At 39.5% G+C, this 22500-nt stretch overlaps 1 protein-coding gene across 4 annotated transcripts in view; it reads right to left on the bottom strand.

Moving 5' to 3' along the window:
• Positions 1–22500, bottom strand: part of lrp1aa (low density lipoprotein receptor-related protein 1Aa) — a 139965-nt gene that overhangs the window by 96708 nt on the left and 20757 nt on the right. For all 4 annotated transcript variants that reach the window (XM_053227265.1, XM_053227267.1, XM_053227266.1 and 1 more), the window contains exon 2: positions 16984–17106. In XM_053227265.1, coding sequence (XP_053083240.1) covers positions 16984–17106 — 123 coding nt within the window. The remainder of the gene's footprint in view (positions 1–16983; positions 17107–22500) is intronic.

Genomic DNA, 22500 nt, shown 5'->3' with positions numbered 1-22500 from the left:
CTGTCTCTCTCTCTTCATCTCTCTTCCCATCTGTCTATCTTTCTTTGTCTCCCTTTCTATCTATTTCTCTTTGCATCTCTTCCCATCTGTATCTCTTCATGTCTCTTCTCATCTGTCTATCTCTTCATCTCCCTTTCCACCTGTCTGTCTCTCTTCACATCTCTTCCTATCTGTCTATCTCTCTTCCTGTCTATCACTTTCTGTCTGCCTTTCTCCTCCCATCTGTTTGTCTCTTTCTATTTCTCTCTTTTAGTCTGTCTCTCTCTCCCAGTCTGTCCGTCTCTTTCCGTCTGCTGGTCTCTCTCTCTTCGTCTCTCTCTTCGTCTCTCTCTTCGTCTCTCTCTCCCTGTCTGTCCGTCTCTTTCCGTCTGCTGGTCTCTCTCTCTTCGTCTCTCTCTTCGTCTCTCTCTTCGTCTCTCTCTTCGTCTCTCTCTCCCTGTCTGTCCGTCTCTTTCCGTCTGCTGGTCTCTCTCTCTTCGTCTCTCTCTTCGTCTCTCTCTTTCTCTCTCTCTCCCTGTCTGTCTGTCTCTCTCTCTTCTTCTGTCTTCCTGTGTTCCTTCTGTCTGTCTGATGTTTTTCTGTCTGTCTCTCTCTTTTTCTTTCTTCATCTGCATTCCAAATCAGACGTCTGATCTGCTGAACTGTGGAACGAGGGATGTTTTTATTTTAGATAAACCAAATCCAAGGAAAATAAATAAACAAATGGGACCCGGGGTCGGTGTTTTCCACGCATCCCACCCCTGAATAAAAGCGGCGCGGAGCTGCGAGGAGTCGTGACTCACTCGCTCGTGCATTATAAATCCCCAGAGAGCTTTAATGTGCTTTAATGTGGCGTGAGCTATTAAATAAACAACACACACGGCTTTTACAAATCTGCACAACACGCCGTGAAACACAACACGCCGTGAAACACAACACGCTCAGAAAACACAACACGCTCAGAAAACACAACACGCCGTGAAACACAACACGCTCAGAAAACACAACACGCCATGAAACACAACACGCCATGAAACACAACACGCTCAGAAAACACAACACGCTCAGAAAACACAACACTCCGTGAAACACAACACGCTCAGAAAACACAACACGCCATGTAACACACCATGAAACACAACACGCCATGAAACAACACACCATGTAACACACCATGTAACGCAACACGCCATGAAACACAACACACCATGAAACACAACACACCATGAAACACAACACGCCTTGTAACACAACATGCCATATAACACAACACGCCATGAAACACAACACACCATGTAACACACCATGAAACACAACACGCCATGAAACACAACACACCATGTAACACACCATGAAACACAACATGCTATGAAACACAACACACCATGTAACACACCATGAAACACAACATGCCATGAAACACAACACACCATGTAACACACCATGAAACACAACACGCCATGAAACACAACACACCATGTAACACACCATGAAACACAACACGCCATGAAACACAACACACCATGTAACACACCATGAAACACAACATGCCATGAAACACAACACACCATGTAACACACCATGAAACACAACACGCCACGTAACACAACACGCCATGTAACACAACACGCCATGTAACACACCATGAAACACAACAAGCCTTGAAACAAAACACGCCATGAAACACAACACGCCATGTACCACACCATGAAACAACACACCATGAAACACAACACGCCATGTAACACACCATGAAACACAACACGCCACGTAACACAACACGCCATGAAACACAACACGCCATGTAACACACCATGAAACAACACACCATGAAACACAACACGCCATGTAACACAACACGCCTTGAAACACAACACGCCATGTAACACACCATGAAACACAACACGCCATGTAACACACCATGAAACAACACACCATGAAACACAACACACCATGAAACACAACAAGCCTTGACACACAACACGCCATGAAACACAACACGCCGTGAAACACAACACGCCTTGAAACACAACACGCCGTGAAACACAACACGCCGTGAAACACAACACGCCTTGAAACACAACACGCCGTGAAACACAACACGCCATGAAACACAACACGCCATGTAACACACCATGAAACAACACACCATGAAACACAAGCATTGAAACACAACACGCCATGTAACACAACACGCCTTGAAACACAACACGCCGTGAAACACAACACGCCGTGAAACACAACACCATGAAACACAACACGCCATGTAACACAACACGCCTTGAAACACAACACGCCATGTAACACACCATGAAACAACACACCATGAAACACAACACGCCATGTAACACAACAAGCCTTGACACACAACACGCCATGAAACACACCATGAAACAACACACCATGAAACACAACACGCCATGTAACACACCATGAAACAACACACCATGAAACACAACACGCCATGTAACACACCATGAAACAACACACCATGAAACACAACACACCATGAAACACAACAAGCCTTGACACACAACACGCCATGAAACACAACACGCCATGTAACACAACACGCCTTGAAACACAACACGCCGTGAAACACAACACGCCATGTAACACAACACGCCATGTAACACAACACGCCATGTAACACACCATGAAACAACACACCATGAAACACAACAAGCATTGAAACACAACAATTCTTTAAAATGAACTTATTCACCATCAAGACTCGTGTCAGCGTTAGTTAATGGCAGCTAGAGCTCTCCATGCGTCGCAGTTTAGCTAGCTACAGTTTTACTTAAATAGCTAAAAGCATTTCTACAAAAATGTTCTACTTTATTTTCATTTTTGCAGCTAGGAGTTTTTGGCTAAGCTTTAAAATACGCACGCTAATTTATCCATCTTACTCTGATTACAAAGCGCTCAAAATATCATATTCTAAACATTAAATTCTCCTAAGTTTTAGAGATCAGATTTTAAACTCCTAATATTTTATTTCAAATATTTTAACTACTAAATTATACATTTCAGATTCTAAACATCCCACATTCTGCTTCATAAATTTAAAAATAAAAGTTTAAAACTCAGAATTGAATAGAATTTAAAATCTCAGACAGTAAATTTCAAATTTTATTATCTGAATTCTTTAACTGTAGGTCCAGAAAAGTTCTGGCTGTAGCTGCAACAACACGGAAAGGAAATGTTTAACACATATGTTATAATTTTGCTCAGCAGGTGTTTACATCAGACAAGTTGATATTTTAGTGTAAATCAGACCTCAGTGTAAATCAGACCTCAGTGTAAATCAGACCTCAGTGTAAATCAGACCTCAGTGCGAACACTGATGTTGTTGTGACACGGATGTCTGTGAATCGAATGTCAGATGTTGGTGTGAATCGAAGGTCAGACATCAGTGTGAATCGGACATCAGTGTGAACTGGATGTCAGTGTGAATTGAACGTCAGACATCGGTGTGAATCGGACATCGGTGTGAATCGGACATCAGTGTGAATCAGACGTCAGACATCGTTGTGAATCAGACGTCAGACATCGTTGTGAATCAGACGTCGGTGTGAATCGGACATCAGTGTGAATCGGACATCAGTGTGAATCGGACATCAGTGTGAATCAGACGTCAGACATCGTTGTGAATCAGACGTCAGACATCGTTGTGAATCAGACGTCAGACATCGTTGTGAATCAGACGTCGGTGTGAATCGGACATCAGTGTGAATCGGACATCAGTGTGAATCGGACATCAGTGTGAATCAGACGTCAGACATCGTTGTGAATCAGACGTCAGACATCGTTGTGAATCAGACGTCGGTGTGAATCAGACATCGTTGTGAATCAGACGTCGGTGTGAATCGGACATCAGTGTGAATCGGACATCAGTGTGAATCAGACATCAGCGTGAATCGGATGTTGGTGGAATGTTGCCTTTTAAATGGATGCAGCGATCTACATCGTCCGATCCTTACTCGCTTTAATGATACGAACTTCCTGAAAGACGAAAGCTGTGGGAATTCTAACGGCTGTTAAATCTAAAGAAAGGGAACGTTGCTAAAAAGGAAACTGAGCAGAGCGAGGTTAATCTCACGGTAATGCAGGATCACGCGTAGAGTTACAATAAGATAAAAACACCACGCTTTGTCTCGGCTCACAGAAACGCGTTTATGAAGGTTTCAGCACAGAAAAGCTCCAGAATAAGAAGAGTCACATGACACATGGAACATGACCCGTGTGCCGCTCAGGAGAAAGAAAAACAGGAAAACAGACAGAGTAAAAAACAACAGATGAAAATATGTACCGTTTATAAAGTATATACACACTGTATATGTCAGGAATAACACAATAACACACACATCGTAATGTTATACAGAAATAACACACACTGGGGGAGTGTGTAATGCAGCACACCAGCTGAGTGCCACGACCCGCTCAGAGTTGATTATTTTCCTATAACTGCACAGTCTAGAGTGTGTTATTCCACTTACACCACAGCCATTGTTTCATTTAGCAATAAAAGACGCGTCACGCATTTCAACACTTTATAGCTACATTTAATGTGGAACATCCGAGAGACGAGTTAGTTCCTGTTCTCACTTACATTACAGCTGCGATAAACAAACGTTCCCCCTCTCTCTCTCTCCCTCTCTCTCTCCCTCTCTCTCTCCCTCTCTCTGTCTCTCTCTCTCTCTCTCTCTGTCTCTCTCTCTGTCTCTCTCTCTGTCTCTCTCTCTGTCTCTCTCTCTCTGACTCTCTGTCTCTCTCTCTGACTCTCTGTCTATCTCTCTCTCCCCCTCTCTCTCTCCCCCTCTCTCTCTCTCTCTCTCTCTCCCTCTGTCTCTCTGTCTCTCTCTCTGTCTCTCTCTCTCTCTCTCTTTCTATCTGTCTCTCTGTCTCTCTCTCTCTCCGTCTATCTCTCTCTCTCTCTCTCTGTCTCTGTCTGTCTGTCTCTCTTTCTCTCTCTCTCTCTCTCTCTCTCCCTCTCTCTCTGTCTCTCTCTCTCTCTCTCTCTCTCCCTCTCTCTCTGTCTCTCTCTCTCTCTCTCTCCCTCTGTCTCTCTCTCTCTCTCTCCCTCTGTCTCTGTCTCTCTCTGTCTCTCTCTCTGTCTCTCTCTGTCTCTCTCTCTCTCAAAATATAAATGTTAAACAAACATCTCTTAACAAAAAATGTTAACGATTATACATTTTACTTTGTCAAACGATGTCTTTCTTTTTTTTTTTTTTATCTGTTTATTATTAGTCTTAGATTACGTGGAGCATTCGCTGTATGAGTTTCGGTGAATGAGCTGTTACTATAGAAACGATAACGTTATAGAAACGTATAGTGGATAGACCTGTCGCTCGTGTTACAGCCGGAATTACCCGTGCTGTTATACAGAAATAATGCGCAGCTTCTGACCAATCAGAGTCCTGCATTTAACAGCGCCAAAATATTGTTTCTGATCATAAACATTATGAATTTTTATTTAATTTTATACATATATTTCTTCAGCAGTGATTTTCAGGAAAACGTTTCCAAACGTCCATTTTTTTCAAGGTTAAAAATGTATCTGTAATTGTAATATAAAGGAATTATTTTATTAACATTAACCCAAATACATTCCTAAAACATGGAGATCAAAAAAATACTTTTATACAGTAGTTTAACTTCTTACAGAACAAAGCAGGAGTCATCAGGATCATTTCAAAAGTCATAACAGATTTCAAAATGTGCAAAAGATTTATATTTCTGATGTTTAATTCTTACAAGGTGATTTCTGTACATTTTCAAAATTATCTTTTTTCCTCAGTCAAACTAAGTGCCTTTAAAGTGTGTGTTATTTTGATGGACTGCTGAAACTTTCCTTTTAGTCGGAGTGTAGTACAAACTTAAACACACACACGCACACACACGAGCGCACACACACGCACACACGAGCGCACACACACGCACACACAAGTGAACCTTTTAATGTCTGAAAGTTGATAATAAAACAAAGAGCTCAAAGGCAGAATTTAAATATATGTTTAAACTTTTCACTTGTTTTTGTCTTTTATTCTCCTCGTGTGTCTCTGAGAGTTTGCATTAGCATATCATCTGTTTCATAAGTGCTAATTATTCTCTGTGAATATAAATGAGAATAATAGAGCTGTTATAGTGAATAATAGAGCTGTTATAGTGAATAATAGAGCTGTTATTACCTGAGCTATTGTGTGAGCTTCCTGACGGAGCGGCGTAGGAGACTGAACTTCTTCAAGTTGCACTAAGTTTCACTAAACTAATTATCATGGTCCTTATTGCGCATCGTGAAAATGTATAACTTCAAATATCTCAGCGTGATATCTGTATATTTTTGGTCACATCACACACCTCTAGCAGTGTTTATAACTCTGTATGAATTTTTCATCTGTGGATTATGACATGAAATGCACATTCGCCTTTACAGACAGTATTTAAATTAATATTAATATTTAAATGTGTACATTCTAAATATTTCATTTACATTCATTTAATATTTAGACTTAATAAATTAATATTTAAGTGTATAGCCAAGGCAATATGTCAGTCAACACTGGAATCAGTGCTGAACTTCAGTTCCCAGAATGCATCACGGCCGACAAACATGGCCGCCACAGACAAGACAATTCAAGCCACATGCCGCGGGGTCACGTTCCCACTCACCTGCACCTGGACACACACACACACACACACACACACACACACACACACACACACACACACACACACTACTGTCCCCTCACAGACAAGCTGTCCATGCGGAGTGTGTGCACGCTCTTCTGGATTTTGATCTCGGTTTGTTCTCTGTTTTTTTTGTCGCCTCTAATCTAATCTGCTCGCTGATCACCTGAACATTTTTTTCACAGGCTCCTGTGTTACTTTTTTTACTGTCTGTCTTTTTAATAAAAGCGTTTACCTGCAGCTGCAGCCGTCTCTGCTGCCTGACACAGCATTACACATCAGATGAATATTTACATTTTTGTTTTAAATATTACACGTTAAACAGTTGATTTAAATGAATTGAAATTCTATATTTATTTAAATGAATATTTCAGTGTATGGCTAATGCCATGTGAAAAAGAAATAAAGAAATAAAAACCACTGATTGGGTTTAGTAGAAAAGTGAGAGGACAGAAATCTACACTTTGTGAAATGAATCACGTTTCCTGCTTTTGGACGTGAACTTCGACAGTCAGACTGAGAGCTACATTCCTTTCCGCTCAGCGCCGGATTTAAGACACAACAGGAACTTTTCTGTAAGAGTATAAATATGATGATTCGTCTTCCTGTGTGAGAGATAACAGATGATTATCGAGTCGTATTTTGACTTGAGACATTGAACAGACCGTGTGATGATGTAAAGTCGTGTGGGAAGAACGATGCGTGTTCGGTTTATCTGGAGAAAAAAATCGCAAAGTGGGTCATGAACAACGATAAAAAACAGACAATATCTTCATTTCTCTCTCTCTCTCTCTCTCTCTCTCTCTCTCTCTCTTTCCCCACACAGTGTTATTGATGCGACTGGAAGGTTACAAAATGAAATTCCTGTATTATTATTATTAATTATTATTATTATTATTATTATTAGTGTAAATTGTAAGTCTCTTTGCATAAAACCAAATAAGTAAATATAAACATGACTTCATTGCAAAAATATATCTTAACAAGTGACAATATCTTGAGCATTATTTAGACAAATTTATTTTAAATTCATCATTTTTAGACATTTAGAATAGTTTATTAATATAACATTTTAAATGTTTAGAAAATATCAATACTAAAAGCAGAAATATTAAGACTATTAAGTGTAGACTTTTTTCTTTACTAATCTCAAGCTTAGATTATTTAAACTAAATATAATTTGAATTAAATTTTTTTTAAAAATTGAAAGTAAAAAAAAATGTACTAGAAAACATTTATTTAAACACTAATTATTCAGGAAATGCTGTCTGTTTTCAGTCTTCCAGTACAAAAGTTGTTTAATAAGTGGATTTTAATTATTTTCATTAATTATTTCTTTCATTATTTTCATTTCAGTTGTGCACAAAAATAATTTTGCTGTAAGGAAAAAAAAAATTCAGGTTCAGTATTTTGCCAGTGAAAAAACTGCAGAATCACAAATTCAGTTTTCATTTTTCACACATCGAGGAATCCTGAGTTTGAATCTCTGATAATAATCTCAGAAAAGAGTGAGGATTTATTGTAATAATGATGATATACAGTATGATATCATCATGAGGGCGACTGGTTGGTGCGGCTCTGATGACTTCATGTTTCTCAGCAAAACAACATCAACACCAGCATCAGCGTTCCTCTAAATCCCGAGCACGTCCATCCTGGCATTCATCCTAATTTGGCGATTACATAACGCCTGCTTTAGTTTAGAGCACTGACACACTTCCTGTTGGTGGAATAAAAGGTGTGTGTGTGTGTGTGTGTGTGTGTGTGTGTGTCCTCATTTACCCAGCCGTGTTAAGTAATGCATGACTGCGTCTTTTTAAAACATTACACGAGAGAGAAAAAAGAGAAATATAAACAGTAACACAGAGACTGAGGCAGAGTGAGAGGGGATTTCCCTTCTTTATGCAAATTTCTGAAAATTCGCCTTTACAACCGAACAGAAAAACTGTCCTAATCACTGGTCCAACACAATGGTGACAGAATTATCCTGTGTCTTTCTGTCTTTCTTCTCATCCTTCCTTCCTGCCCTTCTTTCCTTCCCTTCCCTGTCTTCCTTTCCTTTCCTTCTCATTCTTCCTTCCCTTCCCTTTCTTCCATTCCCATCCTTCCTTTCCTTCCAAAGTGTCCTTCCCTTCCTTCCATCCTTCCCAACCTTCTTTCCGTTCTTTCCATCCTTTCCTTCCTTCCTCTTCTGTCCTATTTTCTATCCTTCTATTTCTTCCTCCCTTTCCTTCATATTCTTCCGTCCTTCCTTCTGTTCATCTCGATCTTTCCTTCCATTTCTTCCCATTTTTCCTTCCATTTCTTCGTTCTTGTCCTTCCTTTCCTTCTTCCCATCCCTTCCCATCCTTCCCTGCATTCATATCCTTCCATTCCTTCCCATCTTTCCTTCCTTTCCTTTTTTCTTTCCGTCTCCTAGGAGTGTCTTTAATAGTCTATAAAAATATAACACTATACATTGGTAACAAAGTCCTTATCATCCGCAAAAAATCCTCCAGTTTAGTCTTATTTGTTTGTTTGTTTGTTTATTTATTTATTTGCATTTCTTTCCTGTGATCAATGTAAAATTATTCCAACTTAAAATCAGGCTAAATTCCAAATAGCTAAGTATTCACTCTATACGCTCACCACATAGGGTGTAATATAACAGCTACCCAGTGCACTAGATGTACAATCGAACACTTTTTAAGATTCAGAGACAAAAAGTTTATCCAACGCCGTCTGCAGTCGAGCCTCCCTGCTCTGTTACTGAACATTAAAGTATTGGCACCCATTCAGAGAAACTCCTCTGGGATTCGTATCAGTCACAGATACTCGACCAGGACACGACAGATCTTTCCTTCACAAATCAGGAAGGACGAATACGACGTCATTTTCTGCCCCGTACAACTTTACACTCTCACCTCGTAAAAGCGGCGGGGTGATAAGTGTGTGTTCCTGCAGCATCATCGCTTCATTCAGCTTATTAAAGCTCAGCACTAAAATACGAAGCCTCCTGCTGTGTTCCAGAAAAAAAAATCATCACACATTTTCACCAGCTGCAGCAGCACACAGGCCGAGTTCAGCGGCGCTCAGCGCTAAGTTCCAGCACGTATATCAATAAACAAGGACACCTGCATCCACGGACTCACACAGAGCATTTCCACACACACACACACACACACACACACACACAGAGCTAATTTTGCATTGTGTCACTTTCCTGATAATAATCATAGTGCACTTTTAATCAAGACCTTATGTTAACAAAATCAACAAGCAGAACTTAACACTCATGGCGTCTAGTGCTGAAGTCTAGTCCTTCTTGCTACAAATGTGTTGCTGGAAACAGGTTTAAAATGTACTTCAAACAGGAGGAAATAAAATTTTCAGATATTTGACCTTGCTGTGACCTTGACCTTGTTTGAATGAGATCCAAAATCTAATCAGTTCATCTGCTGGTTACGATGATATTTCTATATAAATCCTACAAACGTTCACCCACTCACTTGAGATATTGCGCTAACGAGAATCTCGGATGTGCAGACGGACAGACGGACAGACGGATGGACAGACAAACCAAAAACATAATGCCTTCACTACCTAGTGGCAGAAGCATCAAAAACTGGAATATTAGAATAATTGTCTGTCCAAATGTCTTACTGTCTTACTGTATCACCTTTGTTTAATTTACTATTTTAGATTTATGTGTATGTGTTTTATATTGCCGCCTTATGCTGCTGTTTGAAGAATTCAGGGAATATGATTATAATCTCGACGTTTTGCACAGCAGTACGATGATAATAAAGTCTTCATATCTTCTTAACTTATTTTCTTCTCAATAATTCCCACCAACTAACTAGCTCTCCTCTGTCAAACACGGATAGTTAAGCTATCCTCTGAGGTAGATTTGGGATGATTGATGATGGAATCGGGAATTGCAGATAGATTCCGACTGTCACAATGGCTATGAAGTTTGGCGATTTAAATGTCTGTCGGAAAAAGTGACGCCTGCAGCTTGAAGCTCAACAAAAATAAATCGTGTCGTATCTCGTAATATGCGTTTCCTTTTAGCCTATTTTGTATCCTATGCATTTTTTTCAAGCATTGTTGACCTCATTAACACACAATTAATTTAAAAAACATCCAACTTTCAGCTTCTGTTATTTTTTTCTGCTGTAATGATGTAACATGTACATGACACACATTATATACGCCTGGCCACGCCCCCTTCTTTTCCTACCTCAGTAGCCGCAGGTGATACTATTTTCACTCAGCAATAGTTTGGGGTTATGAGAGGATGATGCCATATAGCACAACTAACTGCCCTCTTCTGCATACATGAGCTCACAGACGCTCTGATTGGCTAGTGTCACTCTGACTGACAGGTGAGAGAGTTATGCTGGCCCTCCCACAGGCAATTTTGCTCTCCTGGACTTTCATGGGATTCAAACTCGTGATCACCTGATGACAGGGTGAACAATTTCTTTCCTTCCCTTTCTGTTGTTTTTATGCAGTAACTTTCCAGAGAAGCTGAAAGTTAGTGTTTTTCCGATCAGTGAGAGTGTGTGTGATGTTCCAGACTCCATCCAGCTCTCAAATGAGAAAAACAGAAGGTGAAAAACACACATTATTTTGTTCCTTCTTCCTGGCAAATTCTGTCTCCTCCAGAATCCAGATGCTCAGTGGGGCTAATAATTTGTGCTTTTGAGTCTAATTAACTTATTATTTGAAGCAGATTCACCCACTCGCTCTATAAACTCTACAGCAATTCAGGAGTTTTTGCATCTAAAATTGATTTGAAGTCGATTCTTTCACCAACTATTTTTTCCCCCCATTCTCTCACTGTATAGAAGTGTGTTTGAACTTCCAGGCTGTTTTCACTTTAATTTTCAAGGATGAAAAAAGCAGATTGTGAAAAAAAGCAGCATTTTATGTTCTTTCCTTCTGACTGGCTCTTAATGACTTCCAGGATCCAGATGTAACCTTCTGTTCAGTCTTTTCTTTTCTTTCCTTTTCTTTTCCTCAAATCCCCTCCTTCATAGGGAATGACTCAGCTTTCACCTTTTTGTATTTTTTTTCCATCCAGGGACAGCAGTTGTTTAGAAAGAAAGAAAAAAAAGTGCCGAGTCGCAGCCACAAAGAGGTATAGGATAAACCGTATAAAGCACAAACATTCATTATATTCTTAAAGCGTGGAGCACAAACATCCGTTAGATCCTAATTCAGCACAATGAAGCTTGGCTTTGTGTCCAAGACAAGGATTTATGTAGCAAATTAAATCTTAGCTCATGCCTCCCCTGGTTTGTCCTTTAAATAGCAGCATTATAAGGACATTACTGCTTTAATTTTTTTATTATCATGTCCTGCAAGACTTCACTGCTAAGTTCAAGTTCACTGAATTGGACATTTCACAGCCGTATATTCAGGAAAATAATGTCAGGAAAAAATTTCTTTAAAGACATCACACAACCAACCAAAACAAGGCCATTTTCACATGGAGCATTTAGTCCATTAAAAGTGAACCCTGATGCATGAACCTCCAGGTGATAACACAGCAGTGCACTCAGGTATGTACCCAGTCCAAGACCTCCTGAAAGAGGTGGTTTGATCTTCTTCTAAGTGAACCTTAATGATCTTTACTTGGAGTGAAACCAAATCGCAGGGGTGAACTACAGGGTCAATCCACATCAAACCACAGGGCAGAATCACTTGGTTGAACCATAAGATCAAATGGCAGGGTTAAATAGCAGGTTTAAGCAACAGGTTAGTAATAAAACAAGTGATAGGGCCAAAACATAGGGTCAACGCGTAAAGTTCAAAGATAGGGCTGAGCCAGAGGGTCATAATATAAGGTTCAATGATATGGCTGCGCCATAGGGTCGAACCGTAAGGTCAATTCATGGGGTCAACATGACAGAAGCACAGGGCTGTACTATAACACTAAACCATAGAGTCAAACCACAGGCACAAAAACATAGGGCTGAACCACAGGGCCGTACGCTAGGACCAAATCACAGGGCCAAACACTATGGTCAATTGATGGGGCACAACCACAGGGCCAAATCACATGCTCAATCAATAGGGCCAGACCACAGAATCTAACCACCTGGTCGATCCATAGGGTAAATGACAGGGCTCAACATTAGGGCTGAAATATAGGGCTGAACCATAAGCCTGAACTAAACGGTTGTTCTATGGGGGTGAATCACAGGGCTGGACTATAGGGCTGTACCATACGGTCCACATACAGGGCCAAACCACGGGGCCATACTATAGGGCTATACCATACGGTCAACTATAGGGCTGTACCATACGGTCCACATACAGGGCCAAACCACGGGGCCATACTATAGGGCTATACCATACGGTCAACTATAGGGCTGTACCATACGGTCAACATAGAGGGCCAAACCCCAGGGCTGTACTATAGAGCTATACCATATGGTCCACATATAGGACCAAACCACAGGGCCATACTATAGCGCTATACCATACAGTCGACATACAGGGCCAAACCACGGGGCCATACTATAGGGCTGTACCATACGGTTGACATACAGGGCCAAACCATGGGGCCATACTATAGGGCTGTACCATACGGTCCACATACAGGGCCAAACCATGGGGCCATACTATAGGGCTGTACCATACGGTTGACATACAGGGCCAAACCACAGGGCCATACTATAGGGCTATACCATATGGTCCACATACAGGGCCAAACCACGGGGCCGTACTATAGCGCTATACCATACAGTCGACATACAGGGCCAAACCACGGGGCCATACTATAGGGCTGTACCATACGGTTGACATACAGGGCCAAACCATGGGGCCATACTATAGGGCTGTACCATACGGTCCACATACAGGGCCAAACCATGGGGCCATACTATAGGGCTGTACCATACGGTTGACATACAGGGCCAAACCACAGGGCCATACTATAGGGCTATACCATATGGTCCACATACAGGGCCAAACCACAGGGCCATACTATAGGGCTGTACCATACGGTTGACATACAGGGCCAAACCACAGGGCCATACTATAGGGCTATACCATATGGTCCACATACAGGGCCAAACCACAGGGCCATACTATAGGGCTATACCATACGGTCCACATACAGGGCCAAACCACAGGGCCATACTATAGGGCTGTACCATACGGTTGACATACAGGGCCAAACCACAGGGCCATACTATAGGGCTGTACCATACGGTCCACATACAGGGCCAAACCATGGGGCCATACTATAGGGCTGTACCATACGGTTGACATACAGGGCCAAACCACAGGGCCATACTATAGGGCTGTACCATACGGTCCACATACAGGGCCAAACCACAGGGCCATACTATAGGGCTATACCATACGGTCCACATACAGGGCCAAACCACAGGGCCATACTATAGGGCTGTACCATATGGTTGACATACAGGGCCAAACCACAGGGCCATACTATAGGGCTGTACCATACGGTCCACATACAGGGCCAAACCACAGGGCCATACTATAGGGCTGTACCATACGGTTGACATACAGGGCCAAACCACAGGGCCATACTATAGGGCTATACCATACGGTTGACATACAGGGCCAAACCACGGGGCCATACTATAGGGCTGTACCATATGGTCCACATACAGGGCCAAACCACGGGGCCATACTATAGGGCTGTACCATACGGTCCACATACAGGGCCAAACCACGGGGCCATACTATAGGGCTGTACCATACAGTCCACATACAGGGCCAAACCACGGGGCCATACTATAGGGCTATACCATACAGTCCACATACAGGGCCAAACCACGGGGCCATACTATAGGGCTGTACCATACAGTCAACATATAGGACCAAACCACGGGAATGTACTATAGGGCTGTACCATACAGTCAACCACAGGGCCAAACCACGGGGCATATGTTCAAGCAGTAGGACCGAGCAACATCAAGGCCCAGAAATGAAACCTCTCCTTATCGCTATATATATAGGTTCATGGTAGCTGTTTTAAAGTCCAATAAAGCTGAATTATCTGCAGCAGTTTTTGGCCTGTCATTTGATCTACCTGATGTTTCTGGTGTAAATCTGAATGACTGGAACATCTATTCTTTATGGACCTGACCTTTGTATCTTCATGGTGGAACGCAAAAACTCGCTGGGGTTAAACGAAGTGCCGTCTTCAATTCTCAACACTTTTTCTGATGAAGTCAATCGCTGGACAATGTCCAGTACTGAGGTCAGTTGTTTTTTTTTTTGTGGACGAATAACAGCGCAGTGAAATAATGCATGATTTCATCGTCTGGAGTTCCAGGTCTGTGTTTACTGGTCTGTGTGTTTCTGAATCATGTTACGTCTTGGGCTCCAAACGTAATGTCATGACTTTAGAAGGTATGAATTGCTGTTACAGTATTATATTACTATTATTCTTATTCTTATTAAGTCACATTGCTACTGGACACAAATAAAAGCACTTTATTTCCTGTATGATAAAGAAAACAGGCCGTCATATGAAGTTAAAGAGAAAAAAAAACGCAGGTTATAGACAGTCTTAACCTCTCATAAAACACGCACAACAAGAGATGAAATATAAACTGTAAGTGAGCTGGTTTTGGTTTTGGTCCTTGTTGGCCAAATCTGCATCCAGATTTATGGATGAGCAAAATAAATATTTTAAAATAAGAAGCTCTGCCAGGATTATGTGAGCATTCGTCTTTACTGTTATTAATTTTCCACACACACACACACACACACACACACACACACACAGTTAAACAACACATTATTTAACCCAGCACTGAGTAATGACGCTCAGCTATTTACGCAGTACAAAACAACAGCCCCGGGGGAAAGTGACAGAGAGAAAAGTCCAGAAGCGATGATTAACCGCAGCACTCATTTACTTTTTCTTCACCTTGAGCTATAATAAAATGTATGAGGAAATTAATGGTGTAATTAATAAGGGGAATGAAGCGTATCAGACATGCCGTCCTGTCAGCGAGACACAATTTCATGTCTTTAGAGCATCGCTGGTTGAAAGAGATGCAATTAATTCCTACAAAAATGAAAATATTGAGCTAAATGAACAAATTAATAGATTTTGGTTTTCATTTCCTTACTTTAATCACTTTACACATTTTTTTTTTAAATCTATAGTCAATATTCCTCAGCACTGCTGCCAGGTAACATCAGACTGATCTTTTGTTATAAGAGTCAGTGCACAACACCAAGAACGTTTGTAAAACCTTATAATTTATTTCCATTTCGATTCACCATGAGATTATAAATTTATTCATCTTCATGCATCTCAATCTAAATTTTTTAAACTATTTTTGCAGCATGTGGTTCTGGTGGAACACGTAATGTAATGTTACATATCATAATGAAGTTAAATCAATATTAATATTAAATCAGTAAAATCAATATAATTATAATTTATAATAAGTATGTAATAATGTATAAGTATTTTATTCCTGTTATATCACAGCAATTTGCCAACAATAAATACTGAAACATAAATACTGAAGTGATAATATGATAACTTGTTTTGCCGACGTTCCACATTGTTAAATGTAACTATAAATGGATAAAAGATGCAATGTGTGATGTTTATTACTGATTTTACACAATTTTCACAGCACCAGAGTCATAGATTAGAAGCGTCATTATTTATCCAAGTCGTAATAAGTTAAAGAGCTCGAGCTGCTCAGACTAAATAAAAGGATGAATTGTTCGGAGTAAAATAAGCATTCATAAATCCTGTAAGATAACAGCAAACAGCTGCACACACAATTCAGCTCAATTCTCCGAGGCACAAATCACAAACACCTTTTCAAATCAATAAGACTCTCTTTATAACTGTATTTAATATTATATTTTAATATTAATTAGACATAACAGCAATCAGACCATCAGAAATCAGACTAAACCCCCCCACAAGTCTCTCTTTGCTGTTGGAGTGTTCATACGGTGTGTTAGGGAGCGTGTGTGTTACCCATAATGCACTAAGAGCAGTGTGTATGTAGTGAAATAGTAAAAAAGGTAAAGCTCTGTTAACTGGAACGTACGGCTGGAGGTCAGTGTTTGTGTGTCTCCTCGATCAGGATTTAGCACAGTGTGCTGATTTACGTAGAACGCTAATCTCATGTGCTAACTGCGGACTTTCCTGTTAGCTAGCTACCAAAAAAGCTACGACGATGCATGTTAGAGATTAGTAACAGAATACAAAGACATACATACATACATACATACATACATACAGAAAGAACCAGAGTAGGTTTAGTCTGTTAGACCTCCTGAAAGTTCTGACTCTTTCACACTTACACACTTCTGGAGCTTCGTCTGATCCATCAGGACAGTCTTTCTCTCCGTCACACCTCCATCCTTTAGAGATACACGTCACCTGATCCTGACACACAAACTGCTTCGGGCTGCACGTCTTCGGGGCTGTAAATAAAATAACAGGAAAGTATTTAACTGGTAAACGTGCAAACGAGTTAAACATATAAACGATGAAACATTAAATACACAGAGAGGAGAATGTTTAAGCAGGACTGGGGTATTATTATTATTATTATTATTATTATTATTATGATCATCATCATCAGGATATTAACTGTCCTAATTTGAACTTATAACCCACTTCAGTTTAGAGAATCAGATTCTCCGAACAACCTTTGCACCTGACGCTGAAGCCCGGGAGATTTTTAGAGTCTTATTCATTAATACAGAGGATTTAATTGGATTTAAGGAGCTTAAACCGGGTTTTATTGAGATTAACGCTAACCACGTGCCTGCTGCATGTTTGCTTTTGTCCATTTATAACTTCATATCAGGAGGAGAGGCCATAAATCTAATAAAACAGAAGAACTGGGCGTGCAGGATCGTGCAGTTTAATAAGATATAAATTAATACACAGTTGTATCAAAGCTCCTGCTGTATAAATGGAGCTAACCTATATGCTACGCAGCGAATTAGCTTAGCACTATTAGTTGGTGTGTCGTGAAGGCCTTTGAAGGTGAATTTGGCCATGTCTTTAAGGTCCATATATGGAAATATGGACATGTCATTGAGTCCATATATGGTAAATGAGAGAGGCTCTTGGTGGGTGTGTCTAAAGTCCATATATGAAAATCAGAGGGGCCCTTAGTGGCCTTGACTATAAGGTCCATATATAAAAATGAGAAAGGTTCTTATAAGGTCCATATATGGCAATGAGACAGGTGCTTAGTGGGTGTGTCTATAATATGCATATACGTAAATGCGAACACGTCATTGAGTCCATATACGGTAATGAGACAGAGACTCTTAGTGTGTGTGTCTGGAAGGCCATAAATCAGAATGTAGATGTGTCTTTAGGTCCATATATGTAAATATGGAAATGAGAGAGACCCTTATTGGCTGTGTCATGAAGGCTGCAAATGTCTATGTGGGCGTGTCTTTAAAATCCATATATGGAAATGATAAAGGCACTTAGTGGGCGTGTTTGTAAGGACTATATACTGTATGGAAATGTCGAAATATCATTAAGTCCATATAGTGAAATACAACAGGCTCTCAGTGGGCGTGTCTAAAAAAAGGTCCAAATAAGGTCAGAAGGCCCATATATGGAAAAGAGAGAGAGACTTAGTGGATATGTCGCGGAGTCCATACATGGAAATATGAAAATGAACGAGGTTCTGAGTGGGCGTGCCTTGAAGGCCATAGATGTCATTGTGGGTGTGTCTTTAAGGTCTATATATGGAAATAGAAACATGTCATTGGGTCTGTATGTGGAAATGACAGTGGATCTTAGTGGGCGTGTCTCGAAGGCTATAGCGGTCAGTGTGCGTGTATCATTTAGATCCGCTGATTTGCATTAATTTTTTTGAACTGAAAACAAAATCCAAGAGAACTTATAAATTTTTCTCCAAAAAAAAGGTCAAAAAACAAAACTTCATGGAATAAAAAAAAGGAATAAATATTTAATAAATAAAAATATTTGATAAATATTATAATGAAATACTGCAGTGTTTCTGACTTGATTTAAAAACACAGCGGAATGACCACTCCAGTACAGAGAAAGAATAAAAACAAATAGCTTTACACTGTTACCATGGTAACGCCACTGCGACAGGTAAAATACAGAGAAAAACCTTCAATTTCAATTAAACTATAAAACAATTTCTTTAAAGCCTTGCACACACGTGCACAAGAGTGATAAGAGAACGTCTCTCAGCTCTCAGCCTTTTAAAACGACTCGACTTCAGGAATAAAACAAACAGTGATCACGTTAAAACACAGCTTTGAGAGTTTATGGAAAATTTCTTCGACCCAGTTTTTTTTTTTTAATGAAAAAGCCCCACGTCTGTCTCTTGGTTGTTTTTTTTCTCCCAAATCTTTCCATCAATTCGGCTTTCTTTCAAGCTGGATATATTCAAGTGTGTTTCCCCAACAGTTGTGGTTATTCAGCACTGGTGTTAGATTAGTCTGCCCTCAAATATCCAGGTCAGTGTTCCCGTGTTCCCGTGTTCCCAAACCAACGCCAGTGATGCAACAAGCCTCCACGCCATCAAAGGACAGCTTGTTCTGGGAGAGGAAAAAAAACGCAACCTCTTTTTACTGGCGCTCTATTTGGAGTCAAACGAGGATGTGTTCCAAACCACATCCCCCCCCTTAACCACTCTCTTCCCAGCAATCCCTAAAACAGACGTCTGTCTCGATCCGTACAATGTAATATACCTTAAAGTAAAAGTGGAATAACAACACGACTCTCCTTCACCACGTCTGAAGGTGAAAAGTCAGGAATTTAAAACGCCTGCTAGACTCTGATGCACAATTCCCTACACAGGCGACCTGGAATTTTCCAACTTCAGTCTTACTTTGGAAGCACTTCCAATATTTACGGCAGCTGTCCTCATACACAATTCCTTAAAATATCACGATATTTAACAAGCACAATACTGTTAATATAGACAATATACTGCTGCATGCTAACACATGCCAAGATCAAATACTTATATATTATAACATTAGTTATGTTTTAGTTTAAATATTAATATTAGTGAAGTATTAGTGTAATCAGTTTGCTATATTCGTATAAAATTAGCCACCTGTGATAAAGAAAATTGCTGAAATGTAAATTCAAACTTCAGAGTTTTATGCTAGTTTATATATGCTAGTACATATTAGAAAGAAATACATTTTCTTTTAATTCTAACGATAATCTTACAATCGCATATTAGTTTAAATATTATTAATAATAAAGTAAATTAGCTCAAAGTTGGAACTCATCATATTACAGTATTTTAGTAAAATATTTGATTTAAAAAGTTGAATAAAAAACCTCCCCCATGTAAAGCTTCTATATACTTTATATAAAAATTTTGCTTTTAGTTTCAGAAATAATTTTACAGTTTGTCATTTCCTCTAAAAGGCTAATAAAGTGTTGATATAATTAAGTGGGAAAAAACTAAGCTACAAAATGACAACCATTAAAATATCTTAAATATAAGCAAATTTAACTGTGAAAATAAACAAAACATTATTAAACCTATTTCTTTTTACTAATTTTAAGTTTGAAATTCTCTCTAGAAACCTTAAGTTCCAACCTACAAACACAAAAGTAAATTTAAAAAATAATACTTATGGCCCTCTTGAAGGAAACAACTGCTGAATGTGAGTAAAGACGCAACTAACGGAGAAGACGGTAAACTGAGAATCTTTTTTAGCAAAGTTTTGCTTGCACATTGAAAAAAATGAATAAAAACAAATTAATTTAAAAAAAAGCAAAAATGATAGCAAATAAAAATCTTAAATATAGACAAATGCATCTAATATTATTTTATTACAGTAAGAAAACAGGCATAAAATTTTAATCTATTTGTAGACTTTTTACTAATTTTACTTTAGACATTTTCTCATTCTAATACCAGATTTTCAGATTAAAATCTTTCTAATTTTATGCATTTATTTATAAAAGGAAGTAAAATAATCTGCCAATAGAATAAGACAAGTAGGCTTAATAATAGTATATACACAAGCTTTTATAATCATAACATGAGAAATATTACATAAATCTGCTTCATTTAAAACTTCACAGTATACAACAAACTAAAGGACAATAAAGTAAAAGTAGCTACTAATTAAAAGTGGAAAAAAAAATCTTCACAAACTAAAGTTTTATGAGAGAAAACACCACGATTAGAGATGAAAAGGAATTTGTTGAATATATTTGGACAGATTTGTGTTTTATTTTCTCCCCCACGCTGCTGTTGTGCGTTTTTGTGAGCGGGACGGCGAGGCGTCGTGTTTATTTGTGTTTCCCTCAAACTAAACTTAGAGCTTTTCACTGCTGCAGCGCCATGAAGGGGGTCTTTATGTGGGGGTCTGCCAGTGCAGAATCATAAATACACACACACACACACACACACACACACACACACACAAAGTCAGCGCTTTGACCAAATGCAGCTGTACAATGAATGCAAACCTTCTAGCAACTTCACTTTTTTTTTTTTAAACTGTGGTTTCTTGATTTTTTTCCATTGCATTCTTATCCAAATACTTTGTTTAACCACACACACACACACACACACACACACACACACACACACACACACACACACACACCCCAAGCGCCATGAATCCAGCAGGGAGGAAATGGAAGTGGGTCAGGAGGTTAGAACAAAAAAACACACACACACAAAAAAAAAGCAAAATTCAACAAGTTACAAACGAAAGGTTTTAGTGAGTCGGAATTACACCTAAAGAAGCAAAAACAGAAATAAATAACGTGAAAAATCTAATAATGAAAGCAATACTGTTCATTTGTACAGCACTTTCAATTTGGAGTCTCAAATCTTCTTCTTCTTTTTTTTTTCTGGCAAATTTGTAAATCACATTTTGAACTTAAAATTGAAATTTAATTGAAAAATATCCAGGTGTGCAAAAAAAATCTAAATCTTGTGGCATTTCTCAACTCAACATCAAAGCTGTGAATCACGGTCGAGGCACATGATAATTTCCTGACTGCTGATTGGCTGAACTAAAAGTCAGCTAGTTTGCGAAGCTAGTTCCTGGGCGTAGCGTTTTATAAATATCAACCTTAGTTGTATTTTGACAGAATTTGACACAATTTGAATTCTACATCTTTTTTTTTTTATTATTGTTTTACACCCTTACATGTCAGCTCAAATTATAAAATATAAATTTAATTTGATTTTATTTAACTTTAACATTTCAATAAAAAAGCATGTGAATTTAGATTTTCAAATTGCGAATGCAAAAATTTAAACAGCACACACATCATTTCATAGCGTTTAAAAATGTTACATGAAGTATCATTAACACTATATACACCGATCAGCATAACATTAAACCCACTGACAGGTGAAGTGAATAACTGATTATCTCGTTACAGTGGCACCTGTAAAGGTGAGATATATTAGGCAGCAAGTGAACAGTCAGTTCTCGAAGTTGATGTGTGGGCAAGCGTAAGGATCTGAGTGACTTTGATTCGGGCCATGTTGTGATGTTTAGACGACTGAGTCAGAGCATCTCCAAAGCAGCAGGTGTTGTGGGGTGTTCCGGGTGTGCAGTGGTTAGAACCTACCAAAAGTGGTCCAAGGAAGGACAACCGGTGAACCAGCGACAGGGTCATGGGCTCCCAAGGCTCACTGATGCGTGTGAGGAGTGAAGGCCCGTCTGCAGAAGAGCCCCACAGAAGAGCTTCTGTAGCACAAACTGCTGAAAAAGTTAAAGCTGCTCTGATAGAAAGGAGTCAGAACACACAGTGCAGTGCAGCTTGCTGCGTATGGAGCTGCGTAGCTGCAGAGCGGTCAGAGAGCCCATGCTGACCCT

Source organism: Pangasianodon hypophthalmus, chromosome 20 (assembly GCF_027358585.1).
Source record: "Pangasianodon hypophthalmus isolate fPanHyp1 chromosome 20, fPanHyp1.pri, whole genome shotgun sequence".
Lineage (NCBI taxonomy): Eukaryota > Metazoa > Chordata > Actinopteri > Siluriformes > Pangasiidae > Pangasianodon > Pangasianodon hypophthalmus.
The sequence above is the reverse complement of the archived record's forward strand: the minus strand, read 5'-3'. Positions and strand labels throughout refer to the sequence as shown.